This window comes from Myotis myotis, unplaced genomic scaffold (assembly GCF_014108235.1).
Source record: "Myotis myotis isolate mMyoMyo1 unplaced genomic scaffold, mMyoMyo1.p scaffold_m19_p_2, whole genome shotgun sequence".
Taxonomy (NCBI): domain Eukaryota; kingdom Metazoa; phylum Chordata; class Mammalia; order Chiroptera; family Vespertilionidae; genus Myotis; species Myotis myotis.
This window is the reverse complement of record NW_023416324.1, coordinates 337,553-361,219: the sequence shown is the minus strand read 5'-3', so window position 1 is coordinate 361,219 and position 23,667 is coordinate 337,553. Positions and strand designations below refer to the sequence as shown.

At 64.7% G+C, this 23,667-nt stretch overlaps 1 protein-coding gene across 3 annotated transcripts in view; it reads right to left on the bottom strand.

Moving 5' to 3' along the window:
* Positions 1–23,667, bottom strand: part of PRDM16 (PR/SET domain 16) — a 275,916-nt gene that overhangs the window by 121,278 nt on the left and 130,971 nt on the right. For all 3 annotated transcript variants that reach the window (XM_036351807.1, XM_036351809.1, XM_036351808.1), the window contains exon 3: positions 20,838–20,888. In XM_036351807.1, the coding sequence (XP_036207700.1) occupies positions 20,838–20,888 (51 nt within the window). The remainder of the gene's footprint in view (positions 1–20,837; positions 20,889–23,667) is intronic.

Sequence of the window (23,667 nt, the reverse complement as noted above, 5' to 3'; positions counted from 1 at the left end):
GACAAGCACCCGCACGCGTGGCTGGGCCGCATCCCCGCGGGCGCCGGGCAGAGGGCCCTGCCTGGGTCAGCCGGGTGCGCAGGGCGGCTGCCGGGCCCGGGCTGCTCGCCGTGTGTGACAGTGCGATCCTCGGCGGGTCCCGGTCGAGGACCTGGGGCCCGGCTGGCAGGGGTGCCGACCCGAGGTCAGGGCTGAGCCGGCTGGTTTTCGGGGACTCGGCCTGTGAGGTGCAGGCACCCGGCCCCGGTCTGAGCGGACCAGACGCGACCCCGAGGTTCTGACTCAGATTAGAGTTGGCCTCCGGGCCCTTCGTCCTGCAAACAGGGCGGGGGGGGGGGGGCTCCCCATGGGCCAGGCCTCCGCACTGACGGGGTTGGGGGCTGCCCTGCACCCCAATCTACAGAAGGAGGCGCTCAGGTCACCTGGGCCCCGCGGGCCGACCTGGAGTCACCCTGCGAGCCCACTCTTGCTTTTGAGCAAGAAGCCGGGTCAAAGCAGCGTGAATCGGGGCGGCCGCGGAGGGAATCCGTCTGGCACGTCCCCGACAGGTTAAATGTAGAGTCACCTCAGGACCCGGCATGTCCACGCCCAGGTCCACGCCCAAGAGAACCGAAAACAGGATGCAGTTGGACACGTGACCACGCACATCCACGGCAGCCGACAGTGGGCACCACCCCAGGTCCATCGACACCGTGGCTGGATTGACACGGGCGGCAGGTCCACGCAGTGCAGTCTCCCTCAGCCAAGAGAAGGCACGGACACAGCACAGCGTGGCTGACCCTCCGGGCATCACGCGCAGGCACGTGCTTAGTGAACATTCAGACACAAAGGCCACAAGCTGCGGTGCCATTTACAGGAAAGGCCCAGGACGCCATGGCTGCAGGCCAATGTGGATTCGTGGCTTTCGGGGGCGGGGAGTGACTGCTGGTGGGGCCGGGGTCACCGTGGGGCTAAGGAAGGTGTCGAGAACCACCCCACATGCACCCAGGGCTGCTGCACCCTTCACTTCTCACCGTGCACGCGTGTGTGTGAACGTCACTCAGTGGAAAAGGCCACGGGGCAGAGGAGGCGGAGCCAGAGGCAGCCCCGCGGAGCCCGGCTGGCATGGTGGCCACGCGGCTGCTTCGCCCCGAACGCGGCAGGTCGGCGCTGGCCTCCCGGGGCTCCTGGGGGATTAGCTCAGGGCTGCTGAGGTCAGCAGCAGCGACGCGGGAGGCGCGGGCCCGCGACATTGTTCGGGGGGATTAGGGGTGCTGGCGGTCCTCGGCCACCCCGCCGGCTGCCCGGGCGTCCGGCTGTGCCGGGCAGGCCCGCCTGCTCTGTGCAAGTTTCCGTCTCTTTAATAAAGATTAAGATGTCAGAGGGCCAGCGTTGCACAAAATCCCACTTTTATTAACTTCTCATTACCAGCCGAAGGCGCGGCCCGTCGCTGAGCGGCGAGAACATGGCTATTAAACATGCATCGTGCCGCCGGCTCCGCAGTTCCGCTGACTCAGCGCACGGGCCACGCCGCCCGCGCCGAGACAATGGACCCGATGAAACGAGGCACCGCGGGCCGGACCGGCGGGGACCACAGGCAGCGAGGGCCCCCGGCCCACCCGGGAACGCGGTCCTCAGCGGGCCCTGGCCATCACTCACTCCGTCTCCATGGCAACCCTGCACCCCTCGATCCGTCCCAGGAACCTCAGGCAGCGCCCCTGACTCACAGGCCATGGCACAGGGAGACCGGGAAGGCGGCTCGCCTCCCCCGACGGACTGTAACCCTCTCCGTCCCAGGACAAGCCCTCACCGGGGCCCCCACGCTTCCTCCGCTGGGGACCAGCACCCCTGCCAGCTCCCGCCCAGCTGCCACCCACACCGGCTGTGCCCCACACCCGCGTCCCAGCCCAGTGGAGCTCTGCCCCAGCCCACAGCAATGCCCTCGCCCAGGCCGGTGGTCACAGGGTGCCCAGCCCACTCTGTCCTCTTTCCCAGTCACCGAGCCCTCCACACGCTCGGTCCTCTCCCGCCTCCCTCCGCTGGTCCCAGGTCGCAGCTGCTCCGCTTCCTGCCGCCCTCCGTGCTCGCATCCCGGGTCCGGAGCTCATCGCTCTGCAGCCACTGCCCTCCGGACGCGCTCGTCTAAGGGGCACCGCAATGGAAGACCTGCCAGCCAACGTCCCGTTCCACCGCCATCATGCCCAGCCTCCCCCTGCACACGGTGCCGCCTGCTGTCCTGGGAGCCACCCTGGGCCCCTCGTCACGGTCCACACACTGATGCTTCTCCCTCCAAGATATCCAAATACGTCCACCCGCTCATCTCCCCGCTCCCACCCTTGCCCAGCCTCTCCACCCTCCCCTGACACCCTGTGTCTCCAAGACCCCCACCCGGACCGCCCCCCCCCCCCCGCCCCGCCCCAGCCTCTCTCCTTGCACTCGGGAGCCCTGGGTGCTCTCAGCTCTGCCCTCCCAGGTCTGACGGCCCCTCGGCCTCAGGGACCTCCTCCAACCCCCCCACCCAGGACCTGCCACGGCCCCACTTGTTCCACTTCTGGCCAGTGTACCTGCTCACATGCTCATTGCCCCGTTTGCATTTATTTGCCTCTTTAACAGCACTTCCGGCTGAATGTGTGTCCCCAAAATCCACACGTTGACACCAAATCCCCAATAATGGCATTTGGAGATGGGGTCTTTGGGATGTGAATATGCCACGAGGGCACGGCCTTTCCAAGGGAATTAGGGCCTTAGAGGGAGAGAAGGAGAGCTTGCTCCCCCTCTTCGCCCCCCGCCCCCCCCCCCCCCCCCCCCCCCCCGCCATGTGTGAGGAGACAGGGAGGAGACGCCCATCTGCAAACCAAGACGAGAGGCCGCACCGGCACGGACTCGGCGGGGCCTCGATCGCACGTTCCAGCCTCTGACGGCAGAGGTCAGCGCCCGTGGCGTTTCTGATCAGCCCCGCGCTGACTGAGGCAGACGGGAGCGGGTGGGCCGAGGGAAGCGCCGGACCACGCACAGCCGAGGCTCAGAGCCCAGCGCAGGCCGGCAGGGAGCATGTGTCAGCAAACACGTGCTTTGGGGCAGCGAAGGGGTGAGGCCGGTGGGGGCCGGCTCAGCTCCTGGGCCCCGGAACCCTGGTCCTCAAGGGGGATCAGCCGCCCTTTGGGGGAGCAGGAAGCCGTACGGGGGACAGTGTCCGACAGGGGCGGCCCCGCTCTGCCCACGAGCAGCGAGTGGGTGTATGAATGCGTGTTGCTGGCCCTCAGCCTCTGCCAGCGGACCGGCGGCCGCTTTCCAAAGCGGGTCACAGGCTGCCCCCTGCTTCTATGTGAGGAGCCCCCTTGGTTACCAGTCCTGCCCAGGCGCCCTCTCCACAGTGAAGCGCGAGGTTGGCCGGCGAGACGGCTGCTGCGGCCGAGAAGAAGCAGACCTGAGCCGGTGCCGGCCCGGGAGCCGGAGCGCAGCCCCACACGCCGGCTGAGCGCCGTGGGGGTCACGGGGGGGATCCTCCGAAGGGAAGGATGTGCCACGAGGACCTGCTGTGGGCTGCACTCTGGCTGGTGACTTCTGGGGGCTCATTGGGGCGAGCCGGGGCAGGTGGCTCAGGCCCGGGGGAGAGGGCCGGCGGCCAGGCAGGCCCAGCATCAGGGAGCAGCAGCCCTCCCCCCCCCGCCCCCCGCCCCCACCAGGTGGACCTGTCTGGACCGGCCTGGGAGGGGCCAGCAGGACAGGGCATTCTCGGCATGTTTGGGATCGCCCCAGGACGCCTGCCGGGACCTCGCTGTCCCACACCAGGGGCGAGGCCACAGGCAAGCCCAGGGGAGCAAAGAGGCCGAGCTCGGGCGCCACCGGGCTGCTGACGGTCCTGTTAACCCTCCACGTCCGCGAAGCGGCCTTCCCATCCCTGGGCCTTCAACGCAACTGAACACCAGACACAAGCACTCCCGGGGGCCCTGGGGACACACTGGGGGTGGGAGCGGCAGGGACGTCCGGTGCAGAGGGGGGCCAGGGTTCGGAAGACCGTTGAGTGGGTGCTGCCCGGCCTCGAGCAGAGGCCAGGCCAGAGGAGCCAGGGCCCGGTACCACCTCCGCCAGCCTGGGGAGTGCCCCACCCCCACACAGACCGTGTGATGCCAGCTCAGGCGCAGTGGCTCAGCCTCCGGAGAGCGAGGGCCAGAGCCCACCCCACACCTGGCTGGCGTCACCCACACCCGAGCGATCCCCGCAGCACCTGCAGGGGGGCCCTGGGATCCCCGCGGCCCCACCTCTCCCCCAGCGGCCTCGGACGCAGGACCGAGCCCAGCACCACCCCGTGGCCTGTCCCTGCTGCTGCATCATGATGACTGCCGCCACCTCCGTCCTCACGTCCAGTTGCCCTGAATTACCTCCCAGAGCACCCGTGGGCCCGGGACCCGTCTCTGTGGCTCCCCCAGGCTCCCGCCCTCCTCGGGGCCTCCGCACACAGGCCGGCCTCCAACCTCATGGTCCAGTTTGGGGGGCGGCGCGGCCGGCAGCAGCCGGCGCTCAGGGTGCAGGCAGGAGGAGCACCTGGTCGCGTTTCTCTGACTGAGAGGGTCCGTGGGGCCTTGCGGGGCCGGCTCCCTCCAGCGGTGTGTTTGCCTGGCTGGCTGGCTGGCTTTGCCGGCGATGGGCTCCTGAGACTCCCAGGCGGGGGTTGACCCCTGGACCCAGGCGCTAACAGGTGATGCGAGGACCTTCGGGAGGTGAGGGGCCTGGGGTCTTCAGGGTCCAGCAGAGCGCACACGGAGCAGGCCTGCGGGCCCATCGAGTCAGTGTTGCTGAGGTCACGGGGCCGGACTCCTGGGTTCTCTCCCCGGCTCTCCCTCGCACGCTGTGTGACACCGGGCAGCTCCTTAACCTCTCTGTGCCTCACTTCCCGCCCACAGCCTGGGCACTGACTGATCTGGGGTGTGGGCCCCAGAGCCAGCCTTTCGCAGCAAGTGCTTGAAGCGCCAAACACGTGAGCAGATTTGGTTCCAGTCCTTCCCTGCAGCTTCGGGCCGCTGGGAGGCCGCTGGGAAAGGGAAGGGGACGGAGGGTCTCAGGCCCTGTCCCTTCCTCCCCATCCTGCAGCCTTGGGGCCCACACGGCAGCCAGGCGGGCTCCCTCTGACCAAGGGCCAAGCAGGCCGCGGCTCTGAGCCACCGTCCGCTGAGCAAACCGGCCCCGCGGGGGACAGCCCTGGGCTGGGGTCAGGGAGGGGGGTCAGACAGGCCGCGACAGAAGGTGGTTCTCCCAGACCCCGCCTTGCAGACGGGGCAGGCAGGCCGCCCTGTCACAGACCAGAGTCACTGGAGGGGCAGACGCATCACCTGGGCGTCTGGCCCCGGGGCGCCCGGGCAGGCCCAGCGGAGTGCCGGGCTGGGTGGGGAGTGTGGGTGGGCGGGCGGCCGTCCTGTGTCCCTGCCCCGCCCGCCCCGGCGCTCAATAGCCTTCGCTCCAGCCTGTTTACCGGCGGGGGTGGGGGGGGGCTCCCCTGCTGTGTAAACACGCTCTCCACAGGGCCCGTTCTCACCGCCCAGCTTTCCACACTCGCATTATGAGCTGGCGAGCTTATCGGAGGGCCGGCCGGCGGTTGGAAGGTGCTTCCACGCATTGTGCGGCTGCATGGAAACGGAGCCATGTCAGCGCCAAGGACAAAGGAACTCAAGTGTTTGAAATGCAAAAATATTTTGACCCGACTACATCATGTTTCAAAGGAAAAAAGTAATTCACGGCTCACAATTCGCTCGCTATCTCGCAGGAAGTCCTGTATTTCTTATTCCCTCCCCAGGGCCCGGCCTCCGTGTGAGAGGTCGCCTCGGAGGGCCAGCGCGTGGGCCCTTGATGAGTTTTCTTTCCGTCTCTTCCTGTTGTGTTTTCTGAGAGCCGCCCCGGTCTGTGAGGTGCTCGCCCCGCACTGCGCCGGGCCTTGTCCCCAGGTCCTCCCACCCAGGAACGTGAGTGGGGCCACACGTCTGCCCAGTGCTGCCAAGTCAGGAACCAGGGCTCCCAGAGTTTCGGGGACCTGCCCAGGTCGCACCAGGTGATGGCGGAGCCAGGACTGGCGCTCCTCCGGCTCATGCTCCTCTGGGTGTCCCCTCCTGAGCGCTTTGATTCTCCCGTGTAGCAGTGGTGTCTGGACGGGACCTCAAGGGCTCATCACCATCATTACTATTATTGCCAACATCTGCACCATCACCACCATCACCACTATCACCACCACCATCACCACCATCATCATCATCACTATTGCCATCATCACAATCACCATCATCACCATCACCACCACCTCCATCACCATCATCATCATCACCACCATCATCTCCATCACCACCATCATCTCCATCACCACCATCATCATTATCACCATCTCCATCACCTCTATCACCACCATCACCTCCATCACCTCCATCACCACCATCACCTCGGTCTCACTCTGAGCCCTAAGCAGGTGCCAGGCACTTTACAGAGAGTAGCTCGTGCAATCAGCAACCACAACTTTGAGGCAGGAGCTGTGATCACCCCCTTTTAGAGCCGAGGAAATGGAGATGCCAGCGGGTAAGGAAGGCCTCAGAGTCTTGGCCTTCTGAGAAGTGTTTTCTTCCACCGAACCTTGAAACCACAGACAGTGCTGTGGCCAGGCCTCAGGGGGCTGCTGGAGCCGCTCCGAGGAGGCCGCGTAGCCCGTGGGGTTGGAGCTGAGCGAGCCCCCGCGTGGCCTCTGACCCATGTGGGACCTGGGCCTGGGAGCTCGGAGTCAGCCTGCACAGGACGGGCTCCCGTGTGGGCGGCCACGGCTGGTTTCCCTGGAGGGTGCGGTGCAGATGCGGGGCCGGGAGGGCGGGCAGGGGAGAGGCGCTGTGGGAAGGGGGCTTCTGAGAGGTGAGAGACGGGTCATGCTGGGAAACGGGCCCCGGGAGGGGCGAGGGCTCTGAGGGGTATCTCAGTGACTCTGGGGCCACAGTAGGCTCTGAAAGGGAAGTCCCGGGTGTTTAGCGAGGGACACGGAGTGGCATGTGCTGCACTAACGGGGCGGACGACCAGGACGTGGCAGGACAACCAGTGAGACCCACCAGAGCGGCGGGGGCGCAGGCCCAGCCGAGGAAGGCGGCTTCCTCGGGCCTGCACATGGCCCCTGGTCCCAGCGGCGCACACTTCCCACGCAGACGCCAGGACAGTGACGACCCAGGGGGCAGGGCCTGCTGGCCGTCCTGCCGATGCCCGTGGGTCCCTCTGGACCCGAGCTTGAGCCTGGGCTGGGGGCGTCTTGCAGAGGCCACGCTTGCCACTCACTGTCCTGGCAACCACAGGCGGGCGAGGCCACCTGTCCGAGCCCCCGAGCCGGGGCCGCGAACGTGCAGATGTGGCCTCTGCCCCAACGTGGCCTGACTTCGCGCAGACAGTCACGTGCCTGGCACCGCGCTGTCGTCCCCCACCTGGCACCTGGTCTCAGTCCCACCCAGGCTCCTGCGCGTCGGCACCGGCCTTGACCTTCCCTCTGTGTGAGCAGGAGAGGCTCGGCCTCCCCTCCACTGGTTCTGCCTCCGGGAGGGCGGCACGTCTGTCCGCAGAATGGACGAGACGCCCCTCGTCCCCGGCCCCCGCCCCTAGGGTGGCTGCCACTCCAGGCCTCCTGAGGGCGGACGGGTGGTGGGCGCTGCCTCTCCAGCTCCCTCTCCCTGCTGCCTCTGCACGCCCCGTCCAAAGCAGAAATACAAAGGGAGGAAATCTATTCAAAATTCCTCCTCCTCACTTTATTTTTGCAGCTCTCTGGGGTGCCCACGCTCCAGGTTCTCTTCCGATAATTATGTGCCCTTTCACGGCCTTGGCAACCCGGAGCCTGGGCTTGGAGGCGAGAAGCAAGGCGGGCCAGGCCGAGGCCCGCGGGGCGTCCTGCCGTGAACGCCGGGCACACAGAGTCCGGGCCCCCCACCCCGGGCGAGGGGGGAAACGGCTTCCATGACTCTTCCTGTCTCTGACTCTCTCTCCTCACGCTCAGCTGATCCGTGATAAATGCCACGTCAGCCGCGTTTATGTGATCATTTTCCTTCCCCGGCAGCGGGCACATTTCTGCGGCTAATACCCGGCATCTCGGCCATCGCGCAGAAATAACAGGCACGGCTCCCCGCGAAATAATAAGTCTCGCCTTTTATGACTTAATTTATCAGCGCTCCACCGAAGAGACGGCTTGTTAGCCGGGTGAGAAGCAGCCGTCCCCCGAGAAGGCCGGGCTGATGGAAGGGGCGTCGCGCGGAATGATGGGCCTGTTAGCGCCGGGGAGGAGCGGCGGCCGGCGCTGAAGGACGGATCCCTCGGAGGAGGAAACGCGGCTCCCACTGCATCCGTTAAACCGGGAACCCCTCTCTCCCCAGTCCGAGTCCGTCCGCTACCCGCACACTGTCCCCCGCACAGAGTCGGGGAGGGGAGGACCTGCCCAGAAAAACGTCTCCTCGGACTCACCCACCTGTAGGGCCTGGGCCACACCCACACCCACAGGGCGAGATGGGCGGGCGTGTCTGTGGGGAAGGAGCCAAGCAGACAGCACCAGAGGCCCCAGGAGACTGCCACCCGCAGGGCGGGTGTCTGGTGTGGATGCTGCCACTGGGCGTCCCAGGGACCGGGACCCCCAAAACTGAGGCCGGGGCCCCTGGCACAGGTGACGGTGTCTCAGAACAAGGACCGCATGAGAGCACAGAGTGGGACTTCGCCTGGTGTCTCCAGCACCTGGGACAGCGTCCCGCACACAGTAGGTGGTCTGTCCCAGGTGCTGGGCGGGCGAGGGAATGAGTGAAGGCGGTGAGACTGTGCAGAGCTGGGCTCAGCACCGGGAACCCTAAGTCAGTGAGTCGGGGTGAGGTGGGGCCTCGACGACAAACAGCCAGCAACGCCAGAGGCTGAGCCAAAGTCTCACCTCTCCTGTCCGCCCCATGCGGCTCGCAGGGCGGCTCCGCTCACGGCCATCACCTCGCATCTTCTGGAACTTTCTGGCTGCTGAACCGGAGGACCGAGAGCTCGGGAGGGTGTCCCACGGCAACTGGCGGCTCAGCCTGGCGTGAGGCAGCAGGCATCTCCCACGCACACCGCCGGCGCGGTGCAAGCTTGACGACTGAACAGTCACTACAGCAGCCCGTCCAGCAGCAACTCCTGAAAATCCCCAGGGTTACCACCAGAGTGACCGCGTTTTCTGTTGTTGTTGTTAATCGTCACCCAAGGATATTTTTCCCAATGATTTTTAGAGATTTTGGAGGGGAGGGAGGGAGAGGGCGAGAGAGAGACATGGATGTGAGCGAGACCCATCGATTGGTTGCCTCCTGTACGCGCATGTCCCGACTGGGGCTGGGATGGAACCTGCAACCCAGGTACTGCAGGTCCTCGGGCGACGTCGGAGACCCGTTCCCATGGCGACGTAACGCGATTTTCGCCGTCAGTCGGAACCTACCCACATAAGCACCGACGTCACCCACGTGGAGCACACACACAGCCGTCATGAAGGGAAACAGTAAAACAATTTAAAAGAAAGAGAACAATTCCTGACCTTTACTTGTGGTAAATAAATAAAAAACACACAAAGCACAGATGTACATACATCAAAATGACGGAGCTTTTTTTAGAAATAAATAAATGGGAGATGGCGACGTAGCCACGAAACGACGTACATTGAGTCCGACGTAACCTGAGGACTGCCTGTACGTGCCCTTGACTGGCAACCGGACCCACGGCCCTTAAGCACGGGGGCTGATGCTCTAACCACTCACCAGCACAGGCCGGGATGGGACAGTGTTATTTTGTACATCTTCTCCCCGCCTTTGCAAGTACACGTGTCTTCAGACGTGTGTATATATTTCATGTATGACGTGTGTGGGTGAGGCGTGTCTTGTTGAGAACCCTCTTTCTATAGAAAGCAACAGCGTTATCTTTTTGAGTAGCTTCAGGCTTATAGAAAAATGAGTGGAAATGACAGAGTATCTGGGTACCCCCGCCTGGTCCCCCGCAGTTCCCCTGCCAGTAACACCTTGATGCGCGTGGTCACTTGTTGCACTGATGAGCTGTTGCTGACACAGATCATCGAAGGCCATAATTCGCCTGAAGGTTCGCCCGGGGGCTGTGCCTCCCACGGGTTTGGAGAAATGCATTGTGTCATGCACCCCCATCACGTGGTCACACAGAGCGTTCTCACTGCCCTGCACACCCTCGGTGCCCAGCCTGCTCACCCCGACTCCTGGCGACACTGATGTTTTTATCGTCCGTATGGTTTTGTCTTGTCACACAGCCTGTAGCCCTTTCCGACTGGCTCCTTTCACTCAAGAATATGCAGCCTGGCCGGCGGGGCTCAGCGGTTGAGCGTCGCCCTATGAACCAGGGGCTTAGGGTTCGATCCCCGGTCAGGGCACAGGCCCAGGTTGCGGGCTCGATCCCCAGTGGAGGGGGTGCGGGGGCAGCCGTTCGATGGTTCTCTCTCATCAGTGATGTTTCTCTCTCGCTCCCGCTCCTTCCTCTGTGAAATCAATAAAAATGTATTTTAAAAAATAATATGCATTTAAGGTTCCCCAGGAGTTTCTGTGGCCCGAGAGCAAAGCGCTCCCTTTGGTGCTGGGTCATCCCCGGGCCCTGCCAGGCACTGGGTGGGTGGGCTGGCTTCTCCCCTTCCTGGCCCCCTCGTCCCCTGTCCTGGGCAACCCCACTGCCCATTGGGAGGGGCAACAGTAGGGGGCGCTGCCTGGCCTGCCCCTCAGTCTCATCCAGATGCTGGTCGGAATCCCTCCCAACACAGGGACCAGGACGGGCCCAGCATCGCTGTCCCCTGGCAGCTCGAGACCAGAGACCAGATCTTCCCTTCAAGGAAGAGGGTCCTTCTCCAGGGCGAGGCGCCTCCACGGGACGCCTGGCCAGGGTGCGGCGAGGAGCTGTGCCCCCGACGTGGCTGCAGGGGGCAGCGGCTGATTTCTGCTTTACCCGCTCTGTCGCCATGTTCACAGCTTCCTCGCCTCGCCGCAGTGTTTGCACCTGCTCTCGCTGTCACCTGGGAGCCGGCCACGTGTGAGCTCCAGGGCCAGCTTCCCCAGGTGGCCTGCTGCCGAGGACTGTCCCCGCCTGCATGCCCTCTGCCCCGGGGCTGCACCCCTTGGCGGGCAGAGATGACTATCCTACCCTGTGCTGTTGGTGTGGCCATGACATTGGCCTTGGCTGATGCGGGCCTAGGCCTAAGGGATTATGATTGTCAGCCTTCACCATGAGAACAGCACGGCCCAGGGGCCCACTGTCCAAGGAGGGTGAGGCATTCAGAGGGAACTGGGCATCAGCTTGGCACCAGACCCAGCTGAGCCCGGCTCAGATCAGCCGACCTGCACACGAGAGAATCAATGAGTGTGTCAGAGTTCAGGGGTGGTTTGTTACACGGCATTATTGTGGTGATAGCTGACTGATACACTTACTTCCAGTTACTCCAGCCCAATCCAGGCTTCCTTTCTCTGTCCTGTACCCACAGCTCAGTGCCACTCTGCCCTGAGCTCCCGGAGGGTCCAGGTTGGCTCTGAGTTTATGCCTGGAGGGCAGCCCTGGAGGCATACGTATCACACGATACTAAGGAGACGCTCCATGGAAAGGTGTGGCCTCGGTGAGTGACTCACACTCTGTACCTGTTTTCCGTGCAGGGACATGGGTGATGGCGCCTGTATGTGGGGTTGGGGGTACAGGAATCCGTGCTCCTAGTCCCCAGGCCGGGCCAGCAATGATGGGAGATGGCTTCAGTGGAGGGTCTCCGGTGCCTGGCCTGCAGGGCTCTGTGGGGGCGCCTGGCCTCCCTGGGGGAAGGCGGGCGGGGTGGGGCTCCCATCCCCAGGAACCCTCACCTGCCGCTCTCCTCCTCCCCCAGGCTCTGCGTCTGAGCACACGGCCAAGTGCATGGTCAGCCCAGCAGCCACGGAGGCCCAGGAGCTGCGGAGGGTTGAGGCCTGAGGCCCCACCGGGACCCCTGCACCCCCCATCCCGCGACATCCATCTCTGTGGCAGGAAGCTGGGCCGCACCTCAGAGCAGCGGGGAGAGAAGCTGGGTGCAGGGCTGGGGCAGGTGCCTGTCCACAGGAGGCAGCAGGTGGCCATTGGATGGGACAGGGAGGACCTGCCTTCCCCGAGGGCACTGAGGCCTCTGAGGCCCAAAGGCGGCCCCGCTGGGAGGACGAGGCCCCGCTGGGAGGATGAGGCCCCGCGCTCCAGGAACAGGAGGGAGGGTCCCAGCTCCAGTGGGGCCCGGGGGCCGAGAGGAGGGACCCAGGCTCCGCTCCTGTCTCAGGGCACGGCCTGCCCAGCGCCTGCCGGGAAGCCAGCCCGGGGCTGCCAGTGGGGGGCAGCGGCACAGCCTGGCCCCCCAACACCTTTGGGGAAACACCGTCCGCGGCACAAGACGGCCTCCAGAGCGATGCTTCTGGCACCCGCCGCCGAGAGCAGCGGAGAGGCACCGCTCGCGCCACCGCCTTTTCCCGGAGACGGACCCGCCGCCAGCACAGATGTGTCGACCCAGAAGCGGGACGGCCACGACCACGCTGGCGAGCTGCGGGGTTGCTCCCGGGGGAGGGGCTGCGCTGGAGGGGGAGGCCCACGGCCAGCCGCCGCCTTAGCCGAGGTGCGCGTCTGCGTCTAACGCAGGAGACACGGCCGAGCCCAGGGCTGATGTATTTTCCCTCCTAAGAGTGCGGCGCAATTTAATTAACTCACTTTGCCCCCCCCCCGCCCCCCCCAAGATGGCGGAGTTTATTGACGCCACCATCTGCTCCTGTAGGCGGTGATCAGATAATAAATCTGGGTCATTAGCTGCTGCCTGGGAGAGGCGTCCTGCCCAGCCCCCTCCTGCCAGCCAGGCGGGCCGGGCGGGCACCTGCGCTGTGAACTCTGACCAACGGCAGGTGCCACGACACCACGAGCAGACAGGTGTCCTCGAGGAGACCTGACACCATCGCAAGCCGGCGAGCACCCAGGGCCGCATCGGCCCCCTTGGCCCCCTGCCAGCACGTAGCCGCACCCCAATGCCCAGGCAGCAGCCCGCGCCCAGGCTGTGCCGCTCGCTCTCGGCTCCCCCCGCTCCATGCCCGGCGGAGCTGCGGGGGCTCCCTGGCCGCAGAGAAGAGCAACCCGGCAGCCGTCCCGTTCAGCGGAGGGCGCCGTGCAGGGCAGAGCCGGGCTGGGAGGGCGCTGGGGCTGGGAGGCGAGGGGCCCGCCGGCCTCCCCGGAAATGAGGTCTTTGTTCACCTTCGGGTTCGCGCACACGTTCAAGTTCAGAGTCTGTCCTCTGAGATGGGGTTTCCCTGCGGCTGAGGTTCAGTTTGGGCGGAAAGTCTCAGCGGGTGGGGGAAGGGCCTGCCCACCGAGAGGGCCCCTCACACATGCTCTCACACCCGGGCGCTGCTGTGGGCCCCGGGTCCTCCCCGCGCTCCTCCTCCAGGCCCGATGCTGCCCGATGCCTTTCAGAAGCTCTCACAGGAAGCTCAGGCCACGAGAAATCCCGGCCACTGCGTCCCCAAAAGGGAAAAATCAAACTCTCGTCCCCCCAGGTGTGGCGCTCAGCTGCACCCCACGCCTGTGCTGAGCCCTGCACCCGGGGGGCGGGGGGCCCTCAGGCAGGCCTGCCCAGCAGGTAATGAATCACCGACGGGAACCGATCACCTGCCGCTTGCTCTCCAGCCTAATCTGGCGGGTGAAGCTGCTTTCAGGGACCTTTCGGTGGGGGTGGGGGTGGGGGTGGGGGTGGGGGCAACGCGCAGAAGGCCGCCTTGATAATGTCATCGCCCCGCGCGGAGCTGCCGGAACTGCCGGCCACACTTGGGCCCATTAATCACCCTTATCTGCTCAGGGAGGGCCCCGCGCCGCCCGGGCAAGTTCAGGTGCTCGGAGGGGGCGGCAGGTCAGAGTCCGTCCAGGGGCCCGATCTTCTGTCTCAGCCACTGGGGCCACCGAAGTCCCGCCCCCGCGGTGGCGGGAAGGCCCACTTCCCGACTTTCTGCGTCTTGGCCCCATTACACCTCTCATCTTTGCAGCCTTTGATTCAGCAAAATCAAGGATGCAAACTTCTTAGGAGTACTTAGTTTCCATGGCAACCGAAGCTGACCTCAACATTATTGTTCTCAAGAGGGGACTGACTTTCCTATATGTTCATGCACTGAATTAATGGACTCCCGGCTCTTTTATCAGCAGCCCCCGAACAAAGGGCTTTCAGCCACTGTCCAGCCTTTTGTCCCGGGCTTACCGCGACGAGGCCGGCCTATTCAGCCCCAGATTATCAAAACCAACTCGGGGCTGTCTCCGAGGCAGCTAAACACACTTTGATTTCATAAAGACATAACCGATCCCGCATGCAAATTCATAATTGCGATCGCGGGGTTCCCCGGCCCGGGCTCGGGGTGTTCTCGGTCATAAAGCTCACGTGGGTGGCCCGCGCTGGAGAGACAGCGCTGCCGGCTGGGGCGCAGAGAGGCCGAGGCAGGCGTTCCCGACGCGCACCCCGCGGCACAGGCGACGCAGAGCGGCCGACACCCGGGCTCGCTGCAGGCCCGGCCAGAACAGCCCAGCCCGGCGCGCACGCGGCGCTGCATTCTGAGGGTGCCGTGCCTGTGGTCTCTCCATTTCTCGGTCCAGCCACCTCCCTCCCCCTCCTCCCTCCCCCTCCAGCCACCTGGAAAATAGCTCTGCTACCTCAGGGAAAACAATGCAAAAGAAATAAACCGCATAACACGGCGACGAACACAAATGCTTGGCTATGCGGTGCTGTGCAGAGCGGATCCTAAACAGCCGGGGAGCCGAGACCACCCCGCAGGGCACGCAGTCAGGCCACAGTGCACCCAGTCAGGCGCAGAAGGCTCAGCCCTCGGTGTGTGGCCTTTTCTAGGACCGGCCGGACAAAGACACTTCACAGGTGCCTGCCTGTCTCCATGACCTCCGTCCAGGGCTCACGCAGCTCGGCTCCCCTTCCTGGCTCCCATGTCACCCTTCATCAGCCGCCCCCCCCGCCCCGCCCCCACGGAGGGACACGGGAGACCTTCCGGCTGCCCGTCACCGGAGGCATTTGGCCCGGGTCAGGCGACGGAAAAAACGTCCGCACACAAGAGCCCAGTGGGACAGGCCACGGTCCTAACATCCAAATAATCATTTCACAAATTATCATAATTATCCATCCATCACCCTGTTTGGACAATGCCGGCGGGGCTATCGGATGACTTTTATGACCTGTAGCATTTTGCACGTAATAACAGGAGAGATTTATGGACCCATCATGCCCCTCTTCCCGCGGTAGGACTTCATTAGCTCGATTTGTTTTTGTCTTTCCTTCTCTGCCCTGGCCTCGCCGGCCTCCCCCGAGCGCTGGCTGGGGCGGCCACGGCCTCCCAGGCTTCGTCGGTTCCCCTCCCAGCCCTGCTCCTGCGAATTCCCGATTTATTTATTGGGGGTGGGGGGTGCTGGTGGAGGAGAAGGAGAGAATTTTTTTTTTTAATGACCACTTTCCTTTGTGTGTTTGCTCTGGGCTGTTCTGTATTAACACGTCCGTCCTTCCTTTCCAGACGGCCCAGCAAACACGACAAAGTGGCACAAAGCGGAGGCGACCGGGGCCATGTCCCCGTTCATATCGTCGGAGAGATTGAATCAAAATTCCTTTCGCTGATACCATCTCCCCGGGCGGACTACACTCTGGTTCGGGGATAAATCCCAGCCCTCGGAAAGTAAAGAATACATTTAAGCCTTTTGCCAAATGTCTATCCTATTGGATTTTGATAAGACGGCCATTGAGCCTTAACAATGTCTTCCATCCATTTCCAGCGGGCCCTTAACACGGCTCTTTATTCGTCCCCAAAGCCTCTTCGCCCGGCCTTTTTATTACCGGCTCCGGCGGGCTCTCCAGGGAGCGGGCGACCTGAGTGATGGATGGACCACTGGTTAGATTATCTCCCGCAGATGTTTGCTCTCCCGGAGCCGCGGGCTTTCCCGCTAAGTAAACAGACTAAATAGAGTCGTTGGCGGGGGCAGTCCCAGAGGCCCCGGCCTGGAAGCTAGAAAAGGCAGCGCAGCCGGACCTGTGGCCAAAGCGACTTTAGGGGAAGCGTGAGGGCCTGGCGCCCTGGCGAGGGCACAGGGACGGGGTGGGCACAGGTCTGAGTCTCCAGGCTGCGGGGGCTGCAGAGGGACATGGGGACAGGGGAGTGTGGGGGGGGCGGGCACAGAGTAGGATGCACAAGTGGGGAGACAAGGGATGGAGAGGGATGAGGCGGGTGATGAGGGGCTGGGGGGTTGCAGGGGACACGGGGTAGGGGGGTGAAGGTACTCAGGGGTGGGATGCCCAGGTCAGCCAGGAGATGGCTCCGCCCTTCTGGAGGCGGGGCCAAGCCTGGCACTGCTCACAAGCTGCTGTGTCTGTCACTCCAACCGGAGCCCCACCCTGCGCTGCAGACCCAGCTGCATCTGGCCTTGGAATCCCGGGGCCACTGGGGTGTGGACGCCGCCCCCCGCCCTGGGCCCGGGCTGTTTTGCCGGTAAACTGAGCAAATGGGCTCCTCAGCCCCTTCAGCCACCAGGCTCCCTGAACCTGCGGATTTATTACAGCGACTTCCCCACAAGAGGCCTCATTTTCTGCCGTTCCTGCGACTCGCCACTGCTTGAAGGCATGGCCGTTCGTCACTGTTCACTGCGGCGAGGAAGAGCAGGGAGACGGCCTTCCTCAAGTTGGACCGGAGGAAGCTCGGAGAGGTCAACGGGCCAACCCACGGACACACCTTCCCCTGCCCCCCAGGGCTGCCCATCCTTTTGTCAAGACTCCCAGACCCCGTCTTCTGGGGAGGAGAGGCCCTGCTCCGCCAGACACAGAAATCCCCAACCACAGAGCCCGCAGGTGGGACCCTAAGTCCGTCACCACGGAATCCACCCGCCATGCGCTCAGCAGCCCGTCAGCAGGTAGTTAGAGACGTCGCAGCGCACACACCTCCGTCGCTGTGAGTGACATCTGCTCGTCAGTGCGGCCTTCTATTTGGCAAGGAGGCGGAATGAATGCTGCATTGCCTGTCTCTTTGGTCCCGTGGATAAACCCTTTGCCTGTACTCACCTCTCTCTCATGCCACCCCCTCTCTCCCTCCAGAAAAGTGGGGACACAGCCTGATGGGCCCCCAGTGGAGCACCATCCTTAGGTTGCCAGCAGCTCACCCTGTGACCTCGGCCGCCCATCTCGTCACACCCCACATGCCAATAACATCTAAGTTTAGTGGGAGGAAGGGGCGATTCTGGGGTTCAGGGGACAGCGGGGCTGGAGAGAGCAGCAGGAGGAGGTGGGCAAGCCCCCTCCAGGGGCCTGTCCCCAAGTAGCCGGCAGCCACGGTGCCCTGCACTCCGGGGCCCGACACCGGCTCCCTGAAGCTCGGGCAGCCGTGGGCTCTGGTCTGCTCGGAATCTATGGGGAGAGGGACCCCTGTGCCCTCAGATGGGCTCCCAGCATCTGTGTGGAGGGGAAGCCCACGGGCAGCTGGGACGTTGGAACAGGGCCTGGCCAGCGGGCACCTGGCCCCCAGCCGTGCGCAGCGCTCGGGAAAGCCCTGGACCACGTCGGCCAGCGCCAGATGGGCTGCCACTCACAGAGGCGGCCGCAGGAGGACAGAGAAGGTGCTGACCTCGTCCTCCTGTCAGCCAGTGTCCAGCACCTGCCCCTCACCACCCGGGACCCTAGACTTGACCTCTGGCCTACTGCCTTGACCCTTGCGCCCAGCCTGGATGACAGACTGCCCCTCCCACCATAAAGGCATCACCTCTGACCCCCCGCCAGTCCGCCCCCCTGTCAGCAGCAGGCCAGCCAGGGCGGGACGGGCAGGTCCCGCGTTCTGGGGGGAAATGAAGATTTCACATTCGCTCTAGAAGTGGAGGCTGGAGGCAGCTGCAGGTCTATCCTGGGGGTGAGGGCACCGTGGTTCCCGCGTCAGGGCGGGGGGGTGAGGGGGGACCTGCTCGTCTCCCCGCGACCTCAGATTCCTCATGAAAATACAAACTCGCTCCGGCGGCAGGACAGGGGAGGGAGCGCCGGGACCTACGTCCCCGAGGACAGCGGCCTCAGGCGCCCGGACAGTGGGGCTGGGAGTGGACACGTCCCAGAATCGGCTCAGAGAGGTTCCCACGGGGCAAGAACAAGGTCAAAGGTCACCTGGCAGAAGCCCCACAGGAGGAACCCCAGCAGGAAGTGTCTCCCAGGGCAACGGCTTCTCCACATCAGTGTCTCTGGGGTTGAACATGGTGAGAAGGGTGGTCCCGCCCCTCATACATAGTCAGCCCCGCCCCTCATACACAGTAAGCCCCGCCCCTCATACACAGTCAGCCCCGCCCCTCATACACAGTCAGCCCCGCCCCTCATACACAGTCAGCCCCGCCCCTCATACACAGTCGGCCCCGCCCCTCATACATAGGCAGCCCCGCCCCTCATACATAGGCAGCCCCGCCCCTCATACATAGTCAGCCCCGCCCCTCATACAGTCAGTCCCGCCCCTCATACACAGTCAGTCCCGCCCCTCATACACAGTCAGCCCCGCCCCTCATACACAGTCAGCCCCGCCCCTCATACACAGTCAGCCCCGCCCCTCATACACAGTCAGCCCCGCCCCTCACAGTCAGTCCCGCCCCTCATACACAGTCAGCCCCGCCCCTCATACACAGTCAGCCCCGCCCCTCATACACAGTCAGCCCCGCCCCTCATACATAGTCGGCCCCGCCCCTCATACACAGTCAGCCCCGCCCCTCATACACAGTCAGCCCCGCCCCTCACACACAGTCAGTCCCGCCCCTCATACACAGTCAGCCCCGCCCCTCATACACAGTCAGCCACGCCCCTCATACACAGTCAGTCCCGCCCCTCATACACAGTCAGCCCCGCCCCTCATACATAGTCGGCCCCGCCCCTCATACACAGTCAGCCCCGCCCCTCATACACAGTGAGCCCCGCCCCTCATACACAGTCAGCCCCGCCCCTCATACACAGTCAGTCCCGCCCCTCATACACAGTCAGTCCCGCCCCTCATACACAGTCAGTCCCGCCCCTCATACACAGTCAGCCCCGCCCCTCACACACAGTCAGTCCCGCCCCTCATACACAGTCAGCCCCGCCCCTCATACACAGTCAGCCCCGCCCCTCATACACAGTCAGCCCCGCCCCTCACACACAGTCAGTCCCGCCCCTCATACACAGTCAGCCCCGCCCCTCATACACAGTCAGCCACGCCCCTCATACACAGTCAGCCCCGCCCCCATACACAGTCAGCCCCGCCCCTCATACACAGTCAGCCACGCCCCTCATACACAGTCAGTCCCGCCCCTCATACACAGTCAGCCCCGCCCCTCATACATAGTTGGCCCCGCCCCTCATACATAGTCCCGCCCCCATAGTCAGCCCCCGCCCCTCATACAGTCAGCCCTGCCCCTCATAGTCGGCCCCGCCCCTCATACATAGTTGGCCCCGCCCCTCATACATAGTCGGCCCCGCCCCTCATACACAGTCAGCCCCGCCCCTCATACATAGTCAGCCCCGCCCCTCATACAGTCAGCCCCGCCCCTCATACATAGTCGGCCCCGCCCCTCATACATAGTTGGCCCCGCCCCTCATACATAGTCAGCCCCGCCCCTCATACATAGTCAGCCCCGCCCCTCATACACAGTCAGCCCCGCCCCTCATACATAGTCAGCCCCGCCCCTCATACATAGTCAGCCCCGCCCCTCATACATAGTCAGCCCCGCCCCTCATACATAGTCGGCCCCGCCCCTCATGCATAGTCAGCCCCGCCCTTCACATGTAGGTCTGCCCAGAGGGCGGCCCCTCCCATGAGGACTCTGTGGGATGTCCCAGCTCCATCCACCCACCAGGTGCACAGAGAACCGGGACAGTTTGGCTGAACTTTTCACGTCAGGAGTGAGGGCGGGAGGGGCCTGGCCGGACGTGAGCACACGCTCCGTGACTCTGACACTGAGGCGGAGCGTGCTGGCTCATCACTCCCGGGCCGGGAGGCGCCCCTGACACTGTCGGGGTGCACGCAGCACGCGCTGCCCGCCGCTCTGCCTGGGGCTTCGCCGCAAAGATGCCAAAGGAGAGCAGGACCGTCTACTGAAGACGCGCTCCTGGCCCAGCTGCCGCGGGGAGTGTGGCCTCTGTGTGTATCATGCGTGTGCACCGTGCATGTGTGTGCGTGTGTGTCATGTGCACCGTGCATGTGCGTGCTCAGGCATGGCCCACTGGCTAGAGGCTGAGCTGCCTGATGACTGGCAGGCCACAGGTTTGGGAGGCGATGTGAGGGCGTGGTCCCCTCCGCCGCCGGGCAGCGGGCAGCCGGCAGCCTCAGGCAGGGACCTGCCCGTGTGTCCTCTCCTCGCCGGTTCACTCTCGGGACCTCTTAGTGCTCATGCGTGTCCCGCATTCGCCCGTCATGCACAGAGCACGGGCGACGGCCTCGCTGACACCTCCTCGCGCCTGATGGGCGGGCGGCGTGTTCACCGCCACGAGGAGCCCTTTGGGAGGGTGCGTGCACGAGGCACGGCCGGCGGCCGCAGCCACCTGGGTCCCTCCCCCTCACTCTCGCGGGGCAACCCAGGGGCGACAGTGAGAAACACCTGCGTGTTCTTAGCGTCAGCACTGCCTGGCCGCCGTGTTCCCGCAGGTCGGGGCCCTGCCCGCTCTCAGCTCAGCTAACACGACGAAGGCAGCCCGTCCTAATGACAGGGACACCCCCATCTGTGCCCGGGCAGCCCACGGACATGACACGCAGGATGGTCCACGCCGCCTGCCCGGCCGCCGCCCGCCCGCACACCCGCCCGTTCAGGATGCCCACGACGCAGGCCCGGAGGCGGAGCAGCTCTCCTACCTTTTGGACGCAGCCCTCCTGCGGCGACACCTCCGCCTCGGTCAGCATTTGCTGCAAAACAACATGGAAAGGGGGTGAGTTCCAGACTGTGCGGCTCCCAGGCTCCGCGGCCGCACATCGAGTGGGGCCAGTCGCGTGTTCTCTGGAATAACGAGCGTGCGGCCCGACGGCTTCTCCCCAACGTGAAGGGCAGCGCCCTGTGGAGAGCGGGCTCCTCCCTTCTCCCCAGTGTGCTGAGATGGTAAGGAGCCCCCCGGGATGTCACCTCCCTGAAGGCAGTGGGTCCCACAGGGACGGAGCCACCCCGTGTCGCTCACCCTGGGCCCTGAGACACGGGGCAGAGACCTGCACGCGTTACTAGAGCCAGCTCAGCGGGGACACGGAGGTGCTTGGAGCCGTGTCATGGGCCCTCCTCGCTCCCTTTGAGCTCCACCAGCAACGTGGGCTGTGTGTGGGGGTGACTGTGCCGCCGGGAGCACCTGGAGGGGGACAGCTGGGTCCCGTGGCCACACAGACACCGGCCTGGGGCGGCGAGGGGGAAAGGCCAGCCACGCTGGGTTTCCTCGCAGCCTGGACTTGGCGCTGTCCCGGCTGGGCTGGGGCAGCTGTCGCCTGTCGCCTGGCAGGCGTCTCCTGAAAACCACCAGGTTCCACCCCAGAGGGCAGCGTTTCGGGGACGGTCCCAGGCGCTTTCTAGGCTAAGCACACAGACAGCTCAGCGACACGGTGAGGTTTTCCCTTCTGGAGCCAAGCACCGCGCGGACGCACAGAAACTGGACCGTCACCCCCCGAAAACTGCAAACCGGGGCTGAGACGGACATTTGAGAAACGGGGTCCATCCAGGGATGTTACTCCCCTGAAAATTACGCTGCTGCCTTTGCAAGGTCCGAGCGCAGAGTAGAGCGCCTGCCAACACCCACCAGCACCCTTCAGCGCCCGCCAACACCCACCAGCACCTGCCAGTGCCCTCTAGTGCTTGCCAGCGCCTGCCAGGGCCCTCCAGTGCCCGCCAGAGCCCTCCAGTGCCCGCCAGTGCCCACGTGGGCAGGTGTGAGGACCGGAAGCTGCGGTCCAAAACACGGGCGCATTTTCCCGGGCTCAGCTGTAATAACACGAAATCATATTTGTAAAATGTTGAGAATTCTAACCAATTGGGGAGTTTATGTTTCTTTTAATAGATTCTGAAGTTGTGGTTTGGAAGGTGACTCCAGCGAATAAAGGGAAGAGGGAGGAGGGTGGGCAGTGCAGAGGGAGGCCGGACGGTCCCCAGCGCAGCTGCGGAGACAGGGGTGCGGGGCCCTGTCCCTGCCAGGCTGGCGCTGGACGGGCCGTGGAGATGGGCCCGAGGCTGGAGCCGAGGTCAGCAGCGGGCGGCCGGCCTTCCTGCTTTCGTCTGCCTGGTTTCCACTCCACATCCCTGGGGCTGACACCAGCCCCGGCCCCCAGCCGCTCCTCGGCCGCTGCTCCTGGCTCGAGGGGTCTCTCTGGGTCCCTAAGAAGTCAGTGCCACCCACACAGGTGACACTGTGAACCTGCTCTTAGCCTCTGGTCAGCACCGCCTTCCTCACCCACACAGCTCGCCCCTCGCCCCTCGCCCCTCGTCCCCCCGCACCGCCCTGGAGCCCGGCTGGGAGCTGGATGGCCCAGTGGCTGAGCGGGGTTCACTGGCCTCTGGTTGGGCCCCGCCAGGAGGCCCCTCCTCTTCCGGTGGGAGGAAGACTCATTGGAGCGTCCAGGCCAGAGCCCACGTGCAGGCCATGGTCCCTGCATGTCCCCATCGCTCCCTGGAGGTCGTCAGCACTGCATCCCCAGACCCCAGCCCGCTGGTCCCCAGCACAGGCCTCACTGGACCCTGAGGGGGAGCCGCCCTCTAGGGGAGCGCCTGCTTCCTGCCGTGGTCCCGCTGGGGCTCCACGCTGACTCCGGTGGCCGTGGCCTTCCCCTCCCCCTCCCCGTGGCCCATTCGTGGAGAAGGCAGTTGTGATAACTGAGCAGGTTTGAGGTTTGCAGGCCAGTCATGTCAGTCGGCCTGCCTGTAGCATAGGGGGAAGAGGGCTTATGGCATGGCCGGAGGGATGGGGGGCCAGGGGGAACCAGGGGGGACATGGGGGACCAGGTGGGGCCAGATGGACTGGGGGACCAGGGGGGACCAGGCAGGACCGGGGGGGACATGGGGGACGAGGTGGGGCCGGATGGACTGGGGGACCAGGGGGACCAGGCAGGACTGGGGGGGACATGGGGGACCAGGTGGGGCCAGATGGACCGGGGGACCAGGCAGGGCCAGGGGGGACCAGGCGGGGCCGGGAGCTCCCGGGCTGTCCTCACTGTGCCTCTGAGCCGGGCCCCGGCTCCCTCAGGCCGTGGGCGTGGATGTGGGCAGTGTGTCCGCCTGAGGCACCTCTACAGGGAGGACCAGGTGGCCAGGAGGCCCCCCCAATCTCGTGATGCGGGAGAGGCAGGCGTGAGGCCCCAGTGCCCAGTGCTCTCCCAAGAGGAAGCTGCAGAGTGACCTTGACGTGTCCCTGTTCCGGAAGCTTCTCTCGCCTCCCTCTCCCCGGCGCCTTGGCAGGTATGCTTCTCGCTGCCTCTGCTCTTCACCCAGCGCTGACCTCGGTGGACACGGCCGGACGCGCCCCTCTGGAGCCTGCGAGCCCGCCTCCCCCCGGGGCTGCGCGTCGCTGAAACGCCTCTTTATTCTGCGGCCGAGCCCTCGCAAGCCTCGGGGCCGGCGGGCGCTGGCAGAGGCTGCGGCTGCTCTCAGCCCGTCCCGGCCCCGGCACAAGTATTAGGTGTGCTTTGATTTAGCATTTTAGCCAAAAGAGCGAGGTTT